The sequence below is a fragment of the Seriola aureovittata genome, chromosome 14, assembly GCF_021018895.1.
Source record: "Seriola aureovittata isolate HTS-2021-v1 ecotype China chromosome 14, ASM2101889v1, whole genome shotgun sequence".
NCBI lineage: Eukaryota > Metazoa > Chordata > Actinopteri > Carangiformes > Carangidae > Seriola > Seriola aureovittata.
In genome coordinates this window covers 18,593,868-18,609,018 of record NC_079377.1, presented here as the reverse complement: position 1 = coordinate 18,609,018, position 15,151 = coordinate 18,593,868, and the positions used below count along the sequence as shown (strand labels likewise).

General features: G+C 43.8%; 1 protein-coding gene across 5 annotated transcripts; it reads left to right on the top strand.

Annotated features, from left to right (window-relative positions):
- The first annotated feature begins 1,900 nt into the window (after window positions 1–1,900).
- Window positions 1,901–12,642, top strand: zbtb18 (zinc finger and BTB domain containing 18). 5 transcript variants are annotated; one of them, XM_056396160.1, is made up of 3 exons: window positions 2,068–2,184; window positions 4,470–4,617; window positions 7,498–12,642. In XM_056396160.1, the coding sequence occupies exons 2-3, from the start codon at window positions 4,602–4,604 to the stop codon at window positions 9,210–9,212; spliced, it is 1,731 nt and encodes a 576-aa protein (XP_056252135.1). In that variant the 5' UTR covers window positions 2,068–2,184; window positions 4,470–4,601; the 3' UTR covers window positions 9,213–12,642. The 5 variants fall into 5 exon arrangements, with proteins under 5 accessions (XP_056252138.1, XP_056252135.1, XP_056252136.1 ...); XM_056396163.1 differs by lacking the exon at window positions 4,470–4,617 and having other exon boundaries at window positions 1,901–2,184; XM_056396161.1 differs by lacking the exons at window positions 2,068–2,184; window positions 4,470–4,617 and adding an exon at window positions 4,632–4,795.
- Window positions 12,643–15,151: the final 2,509 nt, after the last annotated feature.

Sequence of the window (15,151 nt, the reverse complement as noted above, 5' to 3'; positions counted from 1 at the left end):
ATGATACGTTAAACCTGCCAGGTAGCACAGGAACCTGTTACATTCGTCATGAGCCTACTCATCCCTTGTGCATGCATTGCCACTGCTTGGCCTATATTATTTTTTTCACAACATGATTACTCCGTCCATCTTTTTCTGTTCTGAAGGTTCAGTGTAAGGACCGACAATTTCTATTCGCTGGCAAATCACCTTTAAAGTGCAGTAAATCAACATCTCTGCCTCCATTTTCACCAAACAAATGTGATTTATGCAACTACATATTCACTACATCCACAGACTTTGCCACTGAGGATTTGTCCTTTCAATTCGTAGAGCTGACAAACTGACAGCACATCACAAACTGAAGGCAGCCACGCATAGAAACTATAATCACTGCTGAAGGTGTTAGACAGACACTATCAAGACATATAGTGAGACAAAAAGGAGGAGTATCCTCAGTGTGTCTACAGTGTTTTCTAATGTTTTCAGTAGAATCTTTTTCCAATTAACTGATTAATCATTTAGTAAAAAAATTTCAACAAAAAGAAAAAAAAACATTAAAAGTCATCACTTGACCTCAAGTTGTTTCATTCAACCAAAAGTCCAAAATCTTAACATGTTCAGTTTAAAGTGAAACTTAAAAAGAGGAAAGCAACAAATCACATTTTCAAGTTGGAACCTAAATTAGCTTGATAAACACGGGTGATTTTCAGTGATGGACTAATCGATTGTTAGACTAATTGTTTTAGTACTATAGTAGCTTCCTGAAAAAGAAAGCAAAGTATTGGTTTGATTACATAGTGACCTTACAGTTAATAAGAGGCATATATAGAAATACATATACATATCTTATATTATTACAGCTTCATTTTACTACACCGTAAGTCAGTGCCTGAATATATAGCAGCCCCCACTCATGGGTATCCATAGGAGAACACAGTTGTTAACAAATACATTAATAAACACTCCTTATAACTACATTAGAGTGTGTCTTAAACCATTTAATAAATGTTTGTAGCCTTTTTTTGGGTCTCCCAAAACATCTCTTGGGTTGCAGGTTGTGGAAAATCTTCCTTCAGCATGACACTTGCTTGTCTGTTTAGCTCTTTAATTCATTAGGGAGACAGCTCCAATGGACTGTTTGACCACTTACCTGGAAGAGGGCTTTATTAACTGCCTATTAACACTACAATATGGCAACAGAACAATACAGTAAATGTGGAATGTTAATGTTAATAGCTGTTTTATTAAATAATATTTTTAAGTTAAATTAGTGGCAACACAAAATTTGTTCTTATTACTGGCTTATAACTGATCTATAAAGAATCAGTAAATTATGTATTGACCATTAATAAATCAATTAATTGCAGCTTCTAAACCCTTTATAAATAGTGTCTTCTCAGAAAGAGGCTCCCCTTTAAGTAATAAAATTGCAAGTAAAAATCAAACAAGTCACTAACCCAACAGTCTTTTGGAGTTTTTTTTTCCTCTGGAAGTGCTGGACCAGTTTTATGCCACTGATTCAATTTAATTTTTTTCTTTTTTGCCAGTGGCAGTCTCTTTTAAATTTAGACTCCTAGGTTATCTCCAGTCAACCTAAGAAACCAACGGGGCTTCTTCCTGTCAAGGTGGTGCACCTGCTCACATCAGCTCCGCCCCCGCCCCCTCCCCTCCAACACCCCCCCCCCCCCCCCCCCCCCCCCCCAAGGCTTGACTACAGTACCCAAGCGGCACCGCGCCGCTCTCCGCTCTCTCGCTCGCCGCTGCGCCAGTCCGCCTCGCTGACTCGCAGAACCAGTTGGTTTGGCCCAGCTTCTTCTTTCCTGCCTTCTCACTGTGTGTATGCTGCTGTTGTTGTTGCCTGGTGTCAACCTACGCCGACGAGAGAAGAAGACATATCCCTCCCTCTCTTCTGTTAGAGGGCCTCTTCCAATTTGCCTTCACTTTCCTCTTCGCCGGCACCATTGGCTTCCGCGCCGTGCCAGTCAACTCGCCTCCTTTCCCAGCCCGAGTTGAGCAGCAACAGCTCGGAAACATCTGGCCGCCGCAGAGTGCTCGACTCCCCGTCCCCTCCGCCTGCTCGCCTCGGCAGTCTGTTATGGAAATTAGTCCAAAGTCAATCTAGTTTTGTCTCCGAAGGACAAACCAAAAAAAAAAAGGGGGATTTGACGGAGGAACCAGGGAAGACGTTGGACCTTGTTGTCTGTAAGTGTTGCCTCTAATACCGGAGTCCGATTAAAGGAGGCTCAGGAGAGAGAGGGTGGGTTACGGAGGGGAAAAAGTAGCTAAACCTTCCTTAGCATGACTGTGTTGTGTCCACGCACTAATAGTTGCTATGTTAGCTCCCTGTCCGCGGTGTTTTAGCAGCTGTTGTCATAGCACCGGGGCCTTCCGAACAACTGTAAATAGCTCAATATTGTCGCCTGTTCGCTTTACTTTTGTTAGCAATGATCGGGCTATAGCTAGCTGCGTGGGTCACTGTGTCTTTCTGTGTGTGTGTGTGTGTGTGTGTGTGTGTCTCCGTCTTTATCTGTGTTTGTTAGTTATATCTTCTGGTAAGAAATAAGACTACAGTCTTCTTTTGTTGTTAGTTTGTTCGGCGATAGTCTCGCAGCCTGTCAGTAGTCACATTACTTTGACTTTTATGCTAATTTCCTCGCCGGACAATTGTTGATAATTTAAGCTGCTTTAAATGAAGTTAAGAGGTGTTCCGGTCTAATTTAAAAAAAACAAACAAAAAAAAAAAAACTTATTGATCACGTCGTTGACTACTGCGAGTCCAGGTGTTGGATGTAGCACTGTCACATTAAAAATGTGTCACAGCTGAACAGAAATTGAAATAGTGCATCAGTGGTTGCAGTGTTGTGCAGCGACCACAGTAATTAAAGATGCGAACTGAAACTCCAGTGGTTGAAGTTAATTAAAGTTTAAGTTGGATAATTTAATGTCTCCGACTTTGAAAGCTGTTTTTTTTTTTTTTTTAAACTAAGCTTATTAAAGATTACAGAAGTTGAAGTAAAGCAAACTTTTGCACCATGAACATATTTAAAGTAATTTTTAAACTCAAATTTAGGTAAAATTTCACTTTATATTATCCAGAAATGTTTGAAATTTACTTATAAATGCTGTATACACGCACATCAGTATTCTTATAATTTATCTGGGCATATATATGCGGCTGGGATGAAACGCTAATAAGTTCAAACTACTTATTTATCTTTATGTATCTAGTGACATTACGAGGCGACAACATTTTAATACAGTGATATGTGTGTGCAGTATTAGTCCTTTAAACTTTATTAAACGGTTTTGGGACGAGCCGACTCTCAAAGATAAATGTAGTATTGTTTCTACACTCGCACATATCAAATAGCTGGGAATTCACACGCTCCAAACGTGCACACTTTCCCCAAACCGAAAGCGAAATAACGCTGTTGTAAGAAGTTTCTCCCCGGATTATTAAAGGCTTGTATAGCTTTTGTTAAGGATTTGCACTCATTAGTTTCTTTCTTTATGACTTGTTCCCATTGTTTCCTCATTTCATTTTTGTTCCTGTCAGTTGTCCGAAGGGTCCAAAAGAAGGGGAGGTGGGGGGGTGAAAGATAGATGAATGAGTGAGTGACTGACTGAAAGAATACAAGAAGAGGCAGCGGGCGCTGAACCGTAAAGAAGTGGAAAACAATATCAGCTGCGTATGTCTGTCAGTTGCAAATGTGCTGTGTTGGCCTTTGTTTATGGTTACTGGAAGGAGACAGATACAGAAAGACAGGAGGGTTTAAAAATTTCACAGCACTAGGAAAAAGATTAGAAAAAAAGTTTTTTATTCAGAAGCTCTGTTTATATTTTTGTAAACTTTCCCTCTCCTTGATAGTTTTGGTAGGAGTGGGTGGTTGTGGTTGCATGATCTTTTCTGATTCCCAAAAAATAAATCAGCATCCCACTGCATTTAGCAGGGCCATGTTTTTTTTTTTCCTGGAGAGAGAGAGAGAGAGAGAGAGAGAAAGGGGGAGAAAGAGAGACAAAGTTGCGTGGTGTTGGTAGAATGAAAGAGGAGTCTGGTGGCAGGAGTGTAGAGGAGGCAGCATATGGCTGTAGAAAGAGCACAGCTGGAGGTAGCATCTCCATCTGAGGATGATGTCAGAGCAGCTGACAGGCTGCCATCCACCCCACCTCCTCCTCCTCCATCCCTCCACCGCCTCCACCCCTCCCCAGTCCTTTATTGTGAGTCTCAGCGGCAGCCTGGGAGAGTTAGTGCTGTGTGTGTGTGTGTGTGTGTGTGTGTGTGTGTATGTGTGTGTGTGTTTGTGGCTGCCGATCAGCGCCAGTTAGGAGGAGGAGGAGGAGGAGGAGGAGGAGGAGGGAGGTGGTATCTCGTTCCCCCTCCAACATCTCCTCCACTTTGCATCTGTCCCTCGCAGTTTGAACAGCGTGTTTTTTTTTTTTTTGCCTGCCTCCCTCTTCTTCTCTCTTCTACCCACTCATTGATTCAGAGAGAGGGAGGAAGAGAAAAAGCAAGAAAGGAAGAGAGAGAGAGAGAGGGAGAGAGAGAGAGAGATACACACAGCCATTCTCAGCCAGCCAGAGAGCCCAGCTATTCTGCTACAGTGGAGTTAATCAAGTTGATGCATACTGCTGCAGGTATCGTTCTCTCTGTGTGTGTGTGTGTGTGTGTGTGTGTGTGTGTGTGTGTGTGCATGAGTGTGTATGAGACAGAGTGAGTAGAGTAGGAGAGTTCGGGGTAGTGGAGTAGTTATTTTGTTTTGTTGTGGGGATCTCCGGTGTGTCAAAGCCGTGTGAGCGCTGTGTGAAACTGCTGGTGAGTGCTTCAGTAGTAAACTCGTGTTGGTTCTGCCTGTCTGAGGGGTAATTGCAGTCCGGGAACACTCTACTGTGTTTTCAGTTTGTAGTCTAGAGAGCTGCATTTAAAACTCAGCTGTCTGTCTGTTTTCTATTTGGGTTGTCAGGCATTTTGTTTGGACGATCATTAATTGAAAGCAAAGTTACAACTTTTTTTTTTTCTTTTCTTTTCTTTTTCGTTTAGTTCATTCATTGTGATACAAGAGAAGTTATAATTAAATGTAATGCTTTTTTGCCAAGCATTAATTTAAAAAAGAAGTGTACTAATTTTCTAATTTGTTAAATTTGAGCAAAGAAAGATAAACACATTTTTTAGTTAGTGACATAATAAAAAAAAATAACATAAGACTTTAAGCAAAAAATAGAGTGAGCAATCATTTAATCCTCATCATCTAACCTGTTTTTTTCTTTCAGTTCAATCTAACTCGTAAAATTACTTGAAAGCATGTGCGGTCTACTCTACCCACTTTTTTCCCCTCCTGTCGGCTGGAGTAGAGGAGACTAATTTAGAAGTTGCAGATTTGAGCTGCCTGAATTGGCTAGACAGCTGTAATCGCACTCCCTCCTAGTCTTAATCTCTTTATCTGGCTAGCAGCTGCCATATGGCCCCCGTCAGCTGGATCAGATGTGGGTAAGCCTCCCTCCCCGGCCGTCCCAGCCTCTCCCTCACCCTCTCCCTCCCTGCCCCTCTGTGTCTCTCTTTCTCAGACCCCTGCCTGAGCTGGCTGGCCGGGGCCGGGTGGGCTGGGTGACGGGCTACTGCCCTCCTGAGCCTCCGCCGACGGCTCCCTCCCCACCGCCGCCACCGCCGTCTTTATTTTTAGCCATCTTTAAGGATTAGGATTGATGCTGTGACGAGCAGGGCACTTACAGTGATTGTATTGTAAATCTTCTCTTCTGGGTGGTGGTGGTGGTGGTGGGGGGGGGGGTTTGAGGAAGAGGGCAGTTTCTACTGTGGGGCGGATGTGCGGGGTTTTTCTTGCAAGAATCAGAACGGAGCGTGTGATTGACGGATGGTGTGTGTGTGTGGAAGGAGGAGGTGGAAGAGGGGTTTGGCTGGACAGAGGGGGTGGGGGTGGTGGTGAGGGGTGGGGGTGTGGAGAGGTGGGAGGTGGTACACCCTTGTCCCCGTAAGCCCCCTCATTAAAAGCAGTCTGTACGAGCTGTAGGGCGAGCGAACACACACATATACACAACACGCAGACACGCACACACACAGTCTCACACACACTGACATTCTTGGTTTAGCTTCATTCAAATGAGGTGATTTAACTGCTTTGGTTAACACAGTGCAGAGCGGGACCCATGTATTTTCTCAGGCAGGACAAATCGACTTGGTTAACAGGTGGGACTTAATGATTTTACAGATTTCATTCTTGTTATCGACAGATGCCATCTGAAATTATTAGTCATTCATCTTTTTATCAACTAGATAAATTATCTCTTCTTTAACTACACCTGAAGAGCACTGGTGCAAGTTTTATTTCCTTTTTTTTTTTTTTCTTTCCTCTGGTCTAATCTTACACCTAAAGCTGGTGCTCGCAGGTTAAACAAGGGACAAGCTGTTTTGTTTTCAACAGTGCTATTTCAATTGGGCAGTTTTCCTGCTCGACTTAGCCTGTGGAGGTGGTTGGTAGGTAGGCTGGTACTAAGTGTGTGTGTTGTGTACGTGAGGACAGTGTGTGCAGCTGAAAGCCGGTTACCTAAAAGGGCTGTGCCAGGCCAGGCCAAAGTGGGTTAATAAAAATAACCAGCGTAGGAGCAGCGACAATCCAGGAGTGCAGGCAGAGGAGTTAGAGAGATACAGAGAGAGAGAGAGAGAGAGCGGAGAGACAGAGTGGAAGAATCTGTCGCTGGTGGTTAACAATTACTGATTAAGTCTTTCTCTAGGTAAAAACTGCAATAGAGGTTATCATTTAATTACACTTTTAAATTGTAATCCTTGTCATTTTTTATTTTTCCCCTTTTCTTTTTATTAATTTTAAACTGAGTAAATAAGGAGAAATAAACTGAAGATTTTGCGATGTTGTATGAAGGAATGTGTGCTTGACTTCAGAGTTAGCTGCTTGGTGCTTTTGAATTTGAGCAGAAATATTTCTGCTGATGTGATGTGATTTGCAAATAAAAAAATTATCATGACAAATATAAAAGGATTTTAGATATATCTGGTGCATGTTGTTCTGCAAATTTTCTTGAGTTTTTAGTCTTATTTTAATCTACTTTTTATGTGTTTAAAAATGTTCTTTCTCTCTGCGTTTCTGTTTTTACTAACCAACTTTCTCCTGGTGTGATTTTTTCGCTTTTTTGTCTTCTGTTTTTTTTTTTTAAATTGGCCTCGTTCAGCATAATTTTGTGTGCAGAAATTGTGTTAACACAAACGCCTAAGTGATAATGAAAAAAATATGATCAACGCTTTAATTTGAACTCAGACACAGAATCTCTGTTTTTGATGTCTCTCAATTTAAATATTTTGCTTTTTGTCTACATGTCTGTTCCTTTTTTCTTGTGTATTTAGCTTCACTTTAGTTTATTAAAACCTTACAAAAACTTCTTTAAAAACGCACATTAGTTATAATTTTAAAGACTGTCATCATAGATACTTACACTTTTATGAGATGTACCTAACTTTGACTCTGCTTCTGTGTTTCTTTTTGGCTGCAGGTTATGAGGACGGCAGGATGGAGTTCCCAGACCACAGCAGACATTTACTCCAGTGTCTGAGTGAGCAGCGGCACCAGGGCTTCCTGTGTGACTCCACGGTGCTGGTGGGCGATGCCCAGTTCCGTGCACACCGTGCTGTGTTGGCCTCCTGCAGCATGTACTTTCACCTCTTCTACAAGGACCAGTTGGACAAGAGAGATGTGGTGCATCTCAACAGCGACATTGTCACAGCCCCGGCCTTTTCCCTGCTCCTGGAGTTCATGTATGAGGGCAAGCTGCAGTTCCAGGACCTTCCCGTAGAGGATGTGCTGGCAGCAGCCAGCTACTTGCACATGTATGACATTGTCAAGGTGTGTAAGAAACGTTTGAAGCAGAAGGCCACAGCAGAGGCAGACAGCACGCGCAGAGAGGATGATGGTGGGTCCAGCTGCTCTGATAAGGCCGACAGTCTATCAGATGGTTCGACCGGCCGGCCTGCTACTGCCGACCTGCTGCACAGTGATGAAGAGGAAGAGGGTAAGGCAGAGGGTGGACCACTGTGGATGAGGCTGCCATCTGCAGACAGACCAGGGACACCCGCCATGGCTACAACCAGCCCAGGGCACGGCGAGGCGGAGACGCAGGGTGGGGAAGGGCTGGGGGAGGGAGCGAAGCTGCTCTCCCCGGCCGGCAGCCCCACCAGCTCCACTGGATCCCTCTCACAGAGGTCCCACCGCTCCGTGAGCTCTCGTGGAGGGCACAGGGGCAGGAGGGTGTCAAATGATGCGGCTGATTGTGTCCTGGACCTGTCTGTCAAGCCGATTGCCAGTAGCAACCACAGTAACCACCACCAGTCATATTTCAGCGGAGCAGCTACACCAGACAGCCTCCAAAGCCCATTGGCTGTGAGGGTGAAGGTGGAGAGGGGTGTGGCTTCCGACGAGGAAGAGGAACTGGGAGGTGGGGACTATGACATGGAGCACAGTGGCCTCACCAAGGCGACGGTTCCCAGCGCCAACGGGGGCCTGACCCACCACGGGGTCGGAGGGCCTCTGTCAGCCCAGCGGCGGCTTGGCCTGGAAGCACACCTGTCCGCTCTGCGAGAGGCCTCTCTGGCCTCTGAGCTGGAGCGGGAGGAGAAGCCTTCAGCCACGGCAGACGACGAGGACATACTGGGCGGTGAAAACGAGCGCGCCCAGGCCGAGGCGGCCAGCATGGATAATTCCCTGCTGCCTTATGTCTCCAACATGCTGTCAGCTCAACACACCCAGATCTTCATGTGTCCGCTGTGTAACAAGGTTTTCCCCTCCCCGCACATCCTCCAGCTTCACCTCAGCTCCCACTTCAGGGAGCAGGAGGGCATCCGCTCTAAGCCCGCCGGAGACGTCAACGTGCCCACCTGCACCATCTGCAGCAAGACCTTCTCCTGCATGTACACGCTGAAGCGCCACGAGCGGACACACTCTGGTGAGAAACCCTACACCTGCACCACATGCGGCAAGAGCTTCCAGTACTCACACAACCTCAGCCGCCACGCAGTAGTGCATACACGTGAGAAGCCGCACGCTTGCAAGTGGTGTGAACGGCGCTTCACGCAGTCCGGGGACCTCTACCGACACATCCGCAAGTTCCATTGTGAACTGGTCAACTCGCTGTCAGTGAAGAGCGAACCGCTGGCACTGCCCAATGTCAGGGATTGGGCGATTGAGGACAGCTCCCAGGAACTGTGGAAGTAGAAACAGACTGCTGGGTTTGATTAAGGGGAAAAAATGTCAAGTGAAAGAAAGGAAGAGAGGCATGGGGAGGTGAAGGGAGGTGGTAAAGTTTGATATTCGGGGTTTAAGTGAGTCATGTTCTTGTGTGTCGCAAAATCTCATTCAATTGCACTTTAATAGCACATGAAAATGTTACTACTGAGTTTTTTTGTTGTTGCTGTTTGGGGTAATTTTGTTTTATTCTAGTTTATTCTGAACTCTTTATTTTTATTTGGCGTAAGTTCTGTTTGGTGGTTTTCATTGCGTCTAAGGACATGGGTCCCAGTGAGAATGTCTTGCCTTTCTGAAAAGTTTTCACTCCGTATGTGTTTCATCTCAGACACAACACTCCGACGCTGGCCAGCGTATCGGTCCCGGTCCCACAGACAGCAAACACCACTGCAGGAGTTCAGGTCGAACACACTGAAGTGAAAAAGCATTACAATACACTAAACGGGTACTGTGATCACAAGTCGATACCACCACACACACAGTTTGAAGAAGTGTGTGTGTGCGTGCGTGTGTGCGTGCGTGTGTGCGTGTGTGTGTGTGTGTGCGTGCGTGTGTGTGCAATACTGCACTACTCTGGCAAAAATTTCACCTGACGTGCGTGAGTGTGTATGAGTGAGTTGTGTGTGTATTAATTTTATTTTCTACTGGCATGGAGGTGTCGTTGGCGAAGCGCTCCCCGCTTCTCTTGTTAAGCTCTTTGGTGTTGTGTGTTCAGGGGAAAGCTGACTGACTGACAGACAAACTGATGGCACTCATGCAATGCACAGCCTCCTTTTTTCACTTCCAATCAATTTGAAGTATTTTCTAAAAATGAAAAGACCTTTACAAATTATTATTATAATTATTATTATTATTGTTATTAATAGAATTTTTTCTTAAATCTAGCTGGCAGTCTTTAAACCATCTCTTGTTGAAAAGGTATTTAATTTAAGGTTGTTGTATATTGTTCTACTATAGTTTTAAAACTTTAATCCTTTACCATTTTTTTAAATTAATGATTATTATTATTATTATTATTATTATTATTATTATTATTTTGTTACTTTTTTTGTAATGGGACCTGCTGTTGTTGCATGACGTCCAAACCTGTATATTTTAAAATAAAATGTGAATTTGCTGTATTACTGTACACATTGTAATTGATCAAATATTTGACGATGGGCTTTCCTTTTCTTTTCTTTGTGAATACTACTCCAGGGTGCGGTCTGTTGAAAAACTGAATATTATTCTCACGACTATGGGAAAAAAATGCATGAAAATTTGATTTTGTCTTAAACCTTTAGGTTGTGGTTTTTTGCGTCAGAGGGGAAATGTTTGAACGTTACACTTTTGACAGTGAAAAGTTGGATTTTTTTTTCTACTCTTCTCGTCTGTCGCTGGGCTCCAAGAAGAATGTTACCGAATGTGTTTCCGTCGGGTGTTGAAGCGATACGATGAAGCATTTGAAGCCTGTGTCTATATGCACTGATTTCTGCTGTGTGCGTGTGCCTGTGTGTGTGTGTGTGTGTTTATGAGCGTGTGACTTGGTTATTACCAGTCAATTTAACCTACTGAAGACCTACGTCCACCCAGCACTTCCTCCACCTCCTGCTCCTGCTCCTCCTCAGGCGTTACATTTCTCCACTGCTGCATGTTTGTTTTCCACCTCTCACGTCTCCGTCCTCTCCAGCTCTAGACGCGGTCAAGCCATTTCTTAATTACATCTGCTCACTGGGCACTTATTTCAGGTCTGTTGGGTGCAGGTCTGTGGCTCTGGCTTGGCTACAGTGTGAAGGATACAGAGAGAGACAGGAAGGAGAGAGGCTGAAACTCAGCTGTCCTGCGAAGGAAAGTTGAAGGGTCAGATATCTTTGTCACACTGTTGCATCACGTTGAGCTGAGCTGAGCTGAGCTCAGCGAAGCCATGCTGATTCAGTACAGTAAACCCACCCAGCTCGGTGCAGTGCGTCTCACATTAGACGCAGTCGTGTGAATGCGATGAGATGTTTGTATGTGTGTGTGTGTTTTCCACTTCAAACGTAATCCTTACTCTGAGATAGATGGGAGAGAATTGGCATGCCTGAATGCACCTTTTTAAGCTAAAAAGATGTGAAATCAGATTTTTGCTAAAAAGATGCCTTTATTAAAAACATTTCTGACGCTATGGAAGTATTTGATACTGTAGAGCATTGAGAAATAGTTGTTTAAAAATGTATAAATTCAAGGAATTTATTGAATTTATCACAAAATGATGTCTTATTATATTTTGCTCATGTGATTGGAAAACTTTTTTTTTTTTTTTTGTATGTTGTGTTCGGGTTGGGTCTACATCGGTTTAATATTTTTTTTAACCTCTCTACCAGAAATTTTTTGTTGTAAATTTCAAAATAATGGTCAAGCGTTTATACAATCCAAACACATTCAACATAGAGATACTGAAAAGTGAAAGCGCTACATTTTCCCTCACTCAGACATCTGTGTGTGTGTGTGTGTGTGTGTATGTGTACATGGGTGTGTGTTTGTGTGTGCATGCCCCCACTGATATGCATGTGGTGGGTGAGGTGGTTGTATGTGCCGCCCTGTCATCTGGTGGCACCTACAGGCTTTGCCAGTGCAACAGTGTGGGTGACATTGCGGCAGTTTGCACCGCATCGTCTTTCTTTTTTTTTTTCCCTCGAAACGTTATTTCTTCACTGGCAGCATCTCTGCATATGGGCTCACTCCATCCTGCTGTTGTTTTCATCATTACTGCTGTTTTTTTTTTTTTTTTTTTTTTTTTTTTTTGGTTTTTTTTGTTCCGTTCTGTTCTTCTGGTTGTACTTGACCGCCTTAAACTGCTGTAGTCCGGGCTGTTTTTTTTATTTTTTTTTATTTTCTAATGCGTGAGTGTAGGGTGGAGTTGTGAGAGTGATGTCAACCGCTCACGACGATGTGAAGTAACCACCCTGATGAGACATCTTCATCTTTTTGCTGTGCTTACTTGAAAACAAAGGGGGGGAGTTTTTTTGTTTGTTTTCTTTTTTTAAATCAAGGTATAAAAATAAAATGTTCAAATGTCATAGACAGTTTATGAAAAGACAGATGGGGGGGTGGAGGGTGGGGGGCATGAAATGACTGAGTCTGTTTTGAAAAAGGACAATCATTGTCTGGGGAAAAAAAACAAGCAGATTTTGATTGAGATATATTTGCTCCCCCTTGAGATTAAAAATTTTCTTTGCTTTTTCTTTTATTTTCCTATTTCAGATTTAGTCATTTTTAGCTTTGACAATCATAGTTGGGTTGGTTTTTTTATTTTGTTTTTGTTTTTCTCAAGGGGAGTGAATTCTAATTGTGTTTAGTTTTGTAATTTTTTGGTGTGCTGTTGTTGACATTTTTAAATTGTGTGCAAACTGCAATAAATTATAAGAATCTTGAAATTCAACCTGAGTGTGAAGTTGTGTTTTGCTTTTTGTTTTCTTCACTGCTATTAAAATTGCACTGATGATTAAATATTCAAATTTAATAAATTTTTAAGCATGTCTGTATGTGGAAGACTTAGAAACTTAAGTCATTTCTCGTGTGACCTTGTCTTATTTGCAGCTCACATTTACAAACACATACACATATAGTAGTTACAGGTTGCAGTGCAGGAGGTCTTAACATCCTGTTCCTCCGTGACTTGTGATGTGGGTGGAAGTATGTGTGCATACATGTGTGTGTGTGTGTGTGTGTGTGTGTGTGTGTGTGTATGTGTGTGTGTGTGTGTGTGTGTGTGAGACAAGCTGTACAGTGATCTTGCTTGGACACAGCATGACGGCATGCACATTTGTGTGTGTGTGTTTGTGCGGTTTCACTGTATTCTTTTGCACAACTCCTGATATTATCGGCTGCACTGGCTGAGGTGTGAGCTGCATTTGGGAAGAAAATGTGCAGCAGCTTGTAGGGATCCAAACCCCCAGCAACACACACACACTCACACACACATATATACACACACACACACACACACACACACACACACACACTCACTCCTTCCAAAGCTCCTCAAGTGCAGTTTTCCAGTAAAGAAATCAGCTTTAGCTAATGTCTTGTTGCTCAGTAAACCTGCTCTTACAGATGCATTAAAAGCCCCTGCACTCAGGCCAAGGAGCAGCGCTCATTAGGCCACAGATGGTCTCTTCAGTAAGCCCCCAACGCACACTCACGCGATAAGCTCACTCCTAATCTTTATGACATTGTCCTCTGTTTGATGAATGCCTAATATTGGTTTAAGAAACTTAGAATCACTAAAAACATTTCAGGTTGGTGTCTATTTCAGTTTTGCAAATACTTTAAGCCTTTAATCTTACATATATTTCATTGGATTACGTTCATGTAGCATTTGAAATATATTCATCTTATTATTAAATATGTTTTAGAGTTTTGGGACATGTCTCCTTTTTATAAAACTGTCCTAACTGTGTGACAAGTCAGTGTTGCTGAAGTAGCTGCTCTCACCGCTGCTTTCGATCGTCATTTCAGACAGACAGCAGACATTATGATAACTGCTGTAGAAGATGCAGCAACCCTCTCCTTTGGTTATGCGCTGCCTGGTGATCATTAATTGCAATCTGCAGTGTTGTAAGTGAACATCTGCTTGTAGACAACTGCTCTCTCTCTCTCTCTCCCTCTCTCTCTCTCTCTGCGAGGAGGCCGTGCGAGGTTTGCTGTGAATGTAGGTCATTAATTTGTTTCTGTCCTTTGTTTACTTAAGGAAGGGGGACAAAGGGGCAGCTGCAGAACCATTTGGCTGTGCCCAAGGCGGGCCAGCTCAACATGTTGGGAGGCTGAGACCAGCTTGGGCTCCTGTCTGGGGCCCGGGCCCCTGCACGCTGCTGCTTCGCGTGAGGGAGAAGCCTCTGCCAAGCTGCCATGGAGGGCTCTCGTACCAGGGGAGGGATGGTGGGGAGGGGGGTAGGAGATAAAGAGAAAAGTGTCATGTGGACTCGAAGCGTCCTGATGTTTGACTGTTGTGTCTTATTTTCAAAGCAGCTCCCAGCTCGTCTCTCTAAACTGACATCTGCAGGTTTGGCTGAGAAAGCATTCTCCATAACTTTGTTGCAGCCCCAAAATCGGCTCAAGGCAGATGTTTCCAAATAAAAGCGGAGTTTTTAAAGAACATCAGACACGTGTTTGTGTGTTTAACTTCTTGTAACAGTGTATGACAGAAATCCACACAGAAAGGACTGCTGTTTTTATGTCACACCCAGGAATACCTGTTTTATTTTTTTCAGACTGGATTTTCCTGTGCATAAAAAAAAAAAATGAAGGTGGTTAAATGTACAGTAAGAACAAAGCTCCGTCACAAAGGCCTCAAAAAACAGGATTCCAGCTTTTAGCCTTGACAAGACAGCCTCTCCACAAAGCTTTCATTCAAAGCTTCTACTGCACTATTGGGCAGAAAAGCCTCCTGTATCCTTTTCATGTCTGAGACTTGTTGATTCTCTGTGAAAAAGGAAACGCTCCCAGGCCAGGTCTAGCCGCGGAAGAATTGACGGAGAGAGAAAGAGGAAAGCAGGGACAAACATGTGTGTATGTGTGTATGTGTGTATGTGTGTGTGTGTGTGCGCAAGTGATCGAGGATTGTCTTCATATTTAAAAGAGCCCCTTTGTCAGGCACTCAGCACAGCAGGACAGAAGGCAAGCAACAAGCGGCCCGCCTGCAAGCAGACAATACAGTGGCACTACACTGGCTGGGGAGGGAGGGCGGGGGTTGGTGGGGTAGGAGGGTGAGGGGGCAAAGAGGGGGGGGGGGGGGGGTATTTTTTGGGGAAAATCGGGAGGCACAGTGTCCCAGCAAGCCATCCATCCATCCAGCCACCCCCACCCCCCTCCCTGAAAACAAAAGGCGACACAACTCGAACTTGAATATCTGTGTGTCTCTGTGAGAGGGGGGCCCCCTAGATACTACT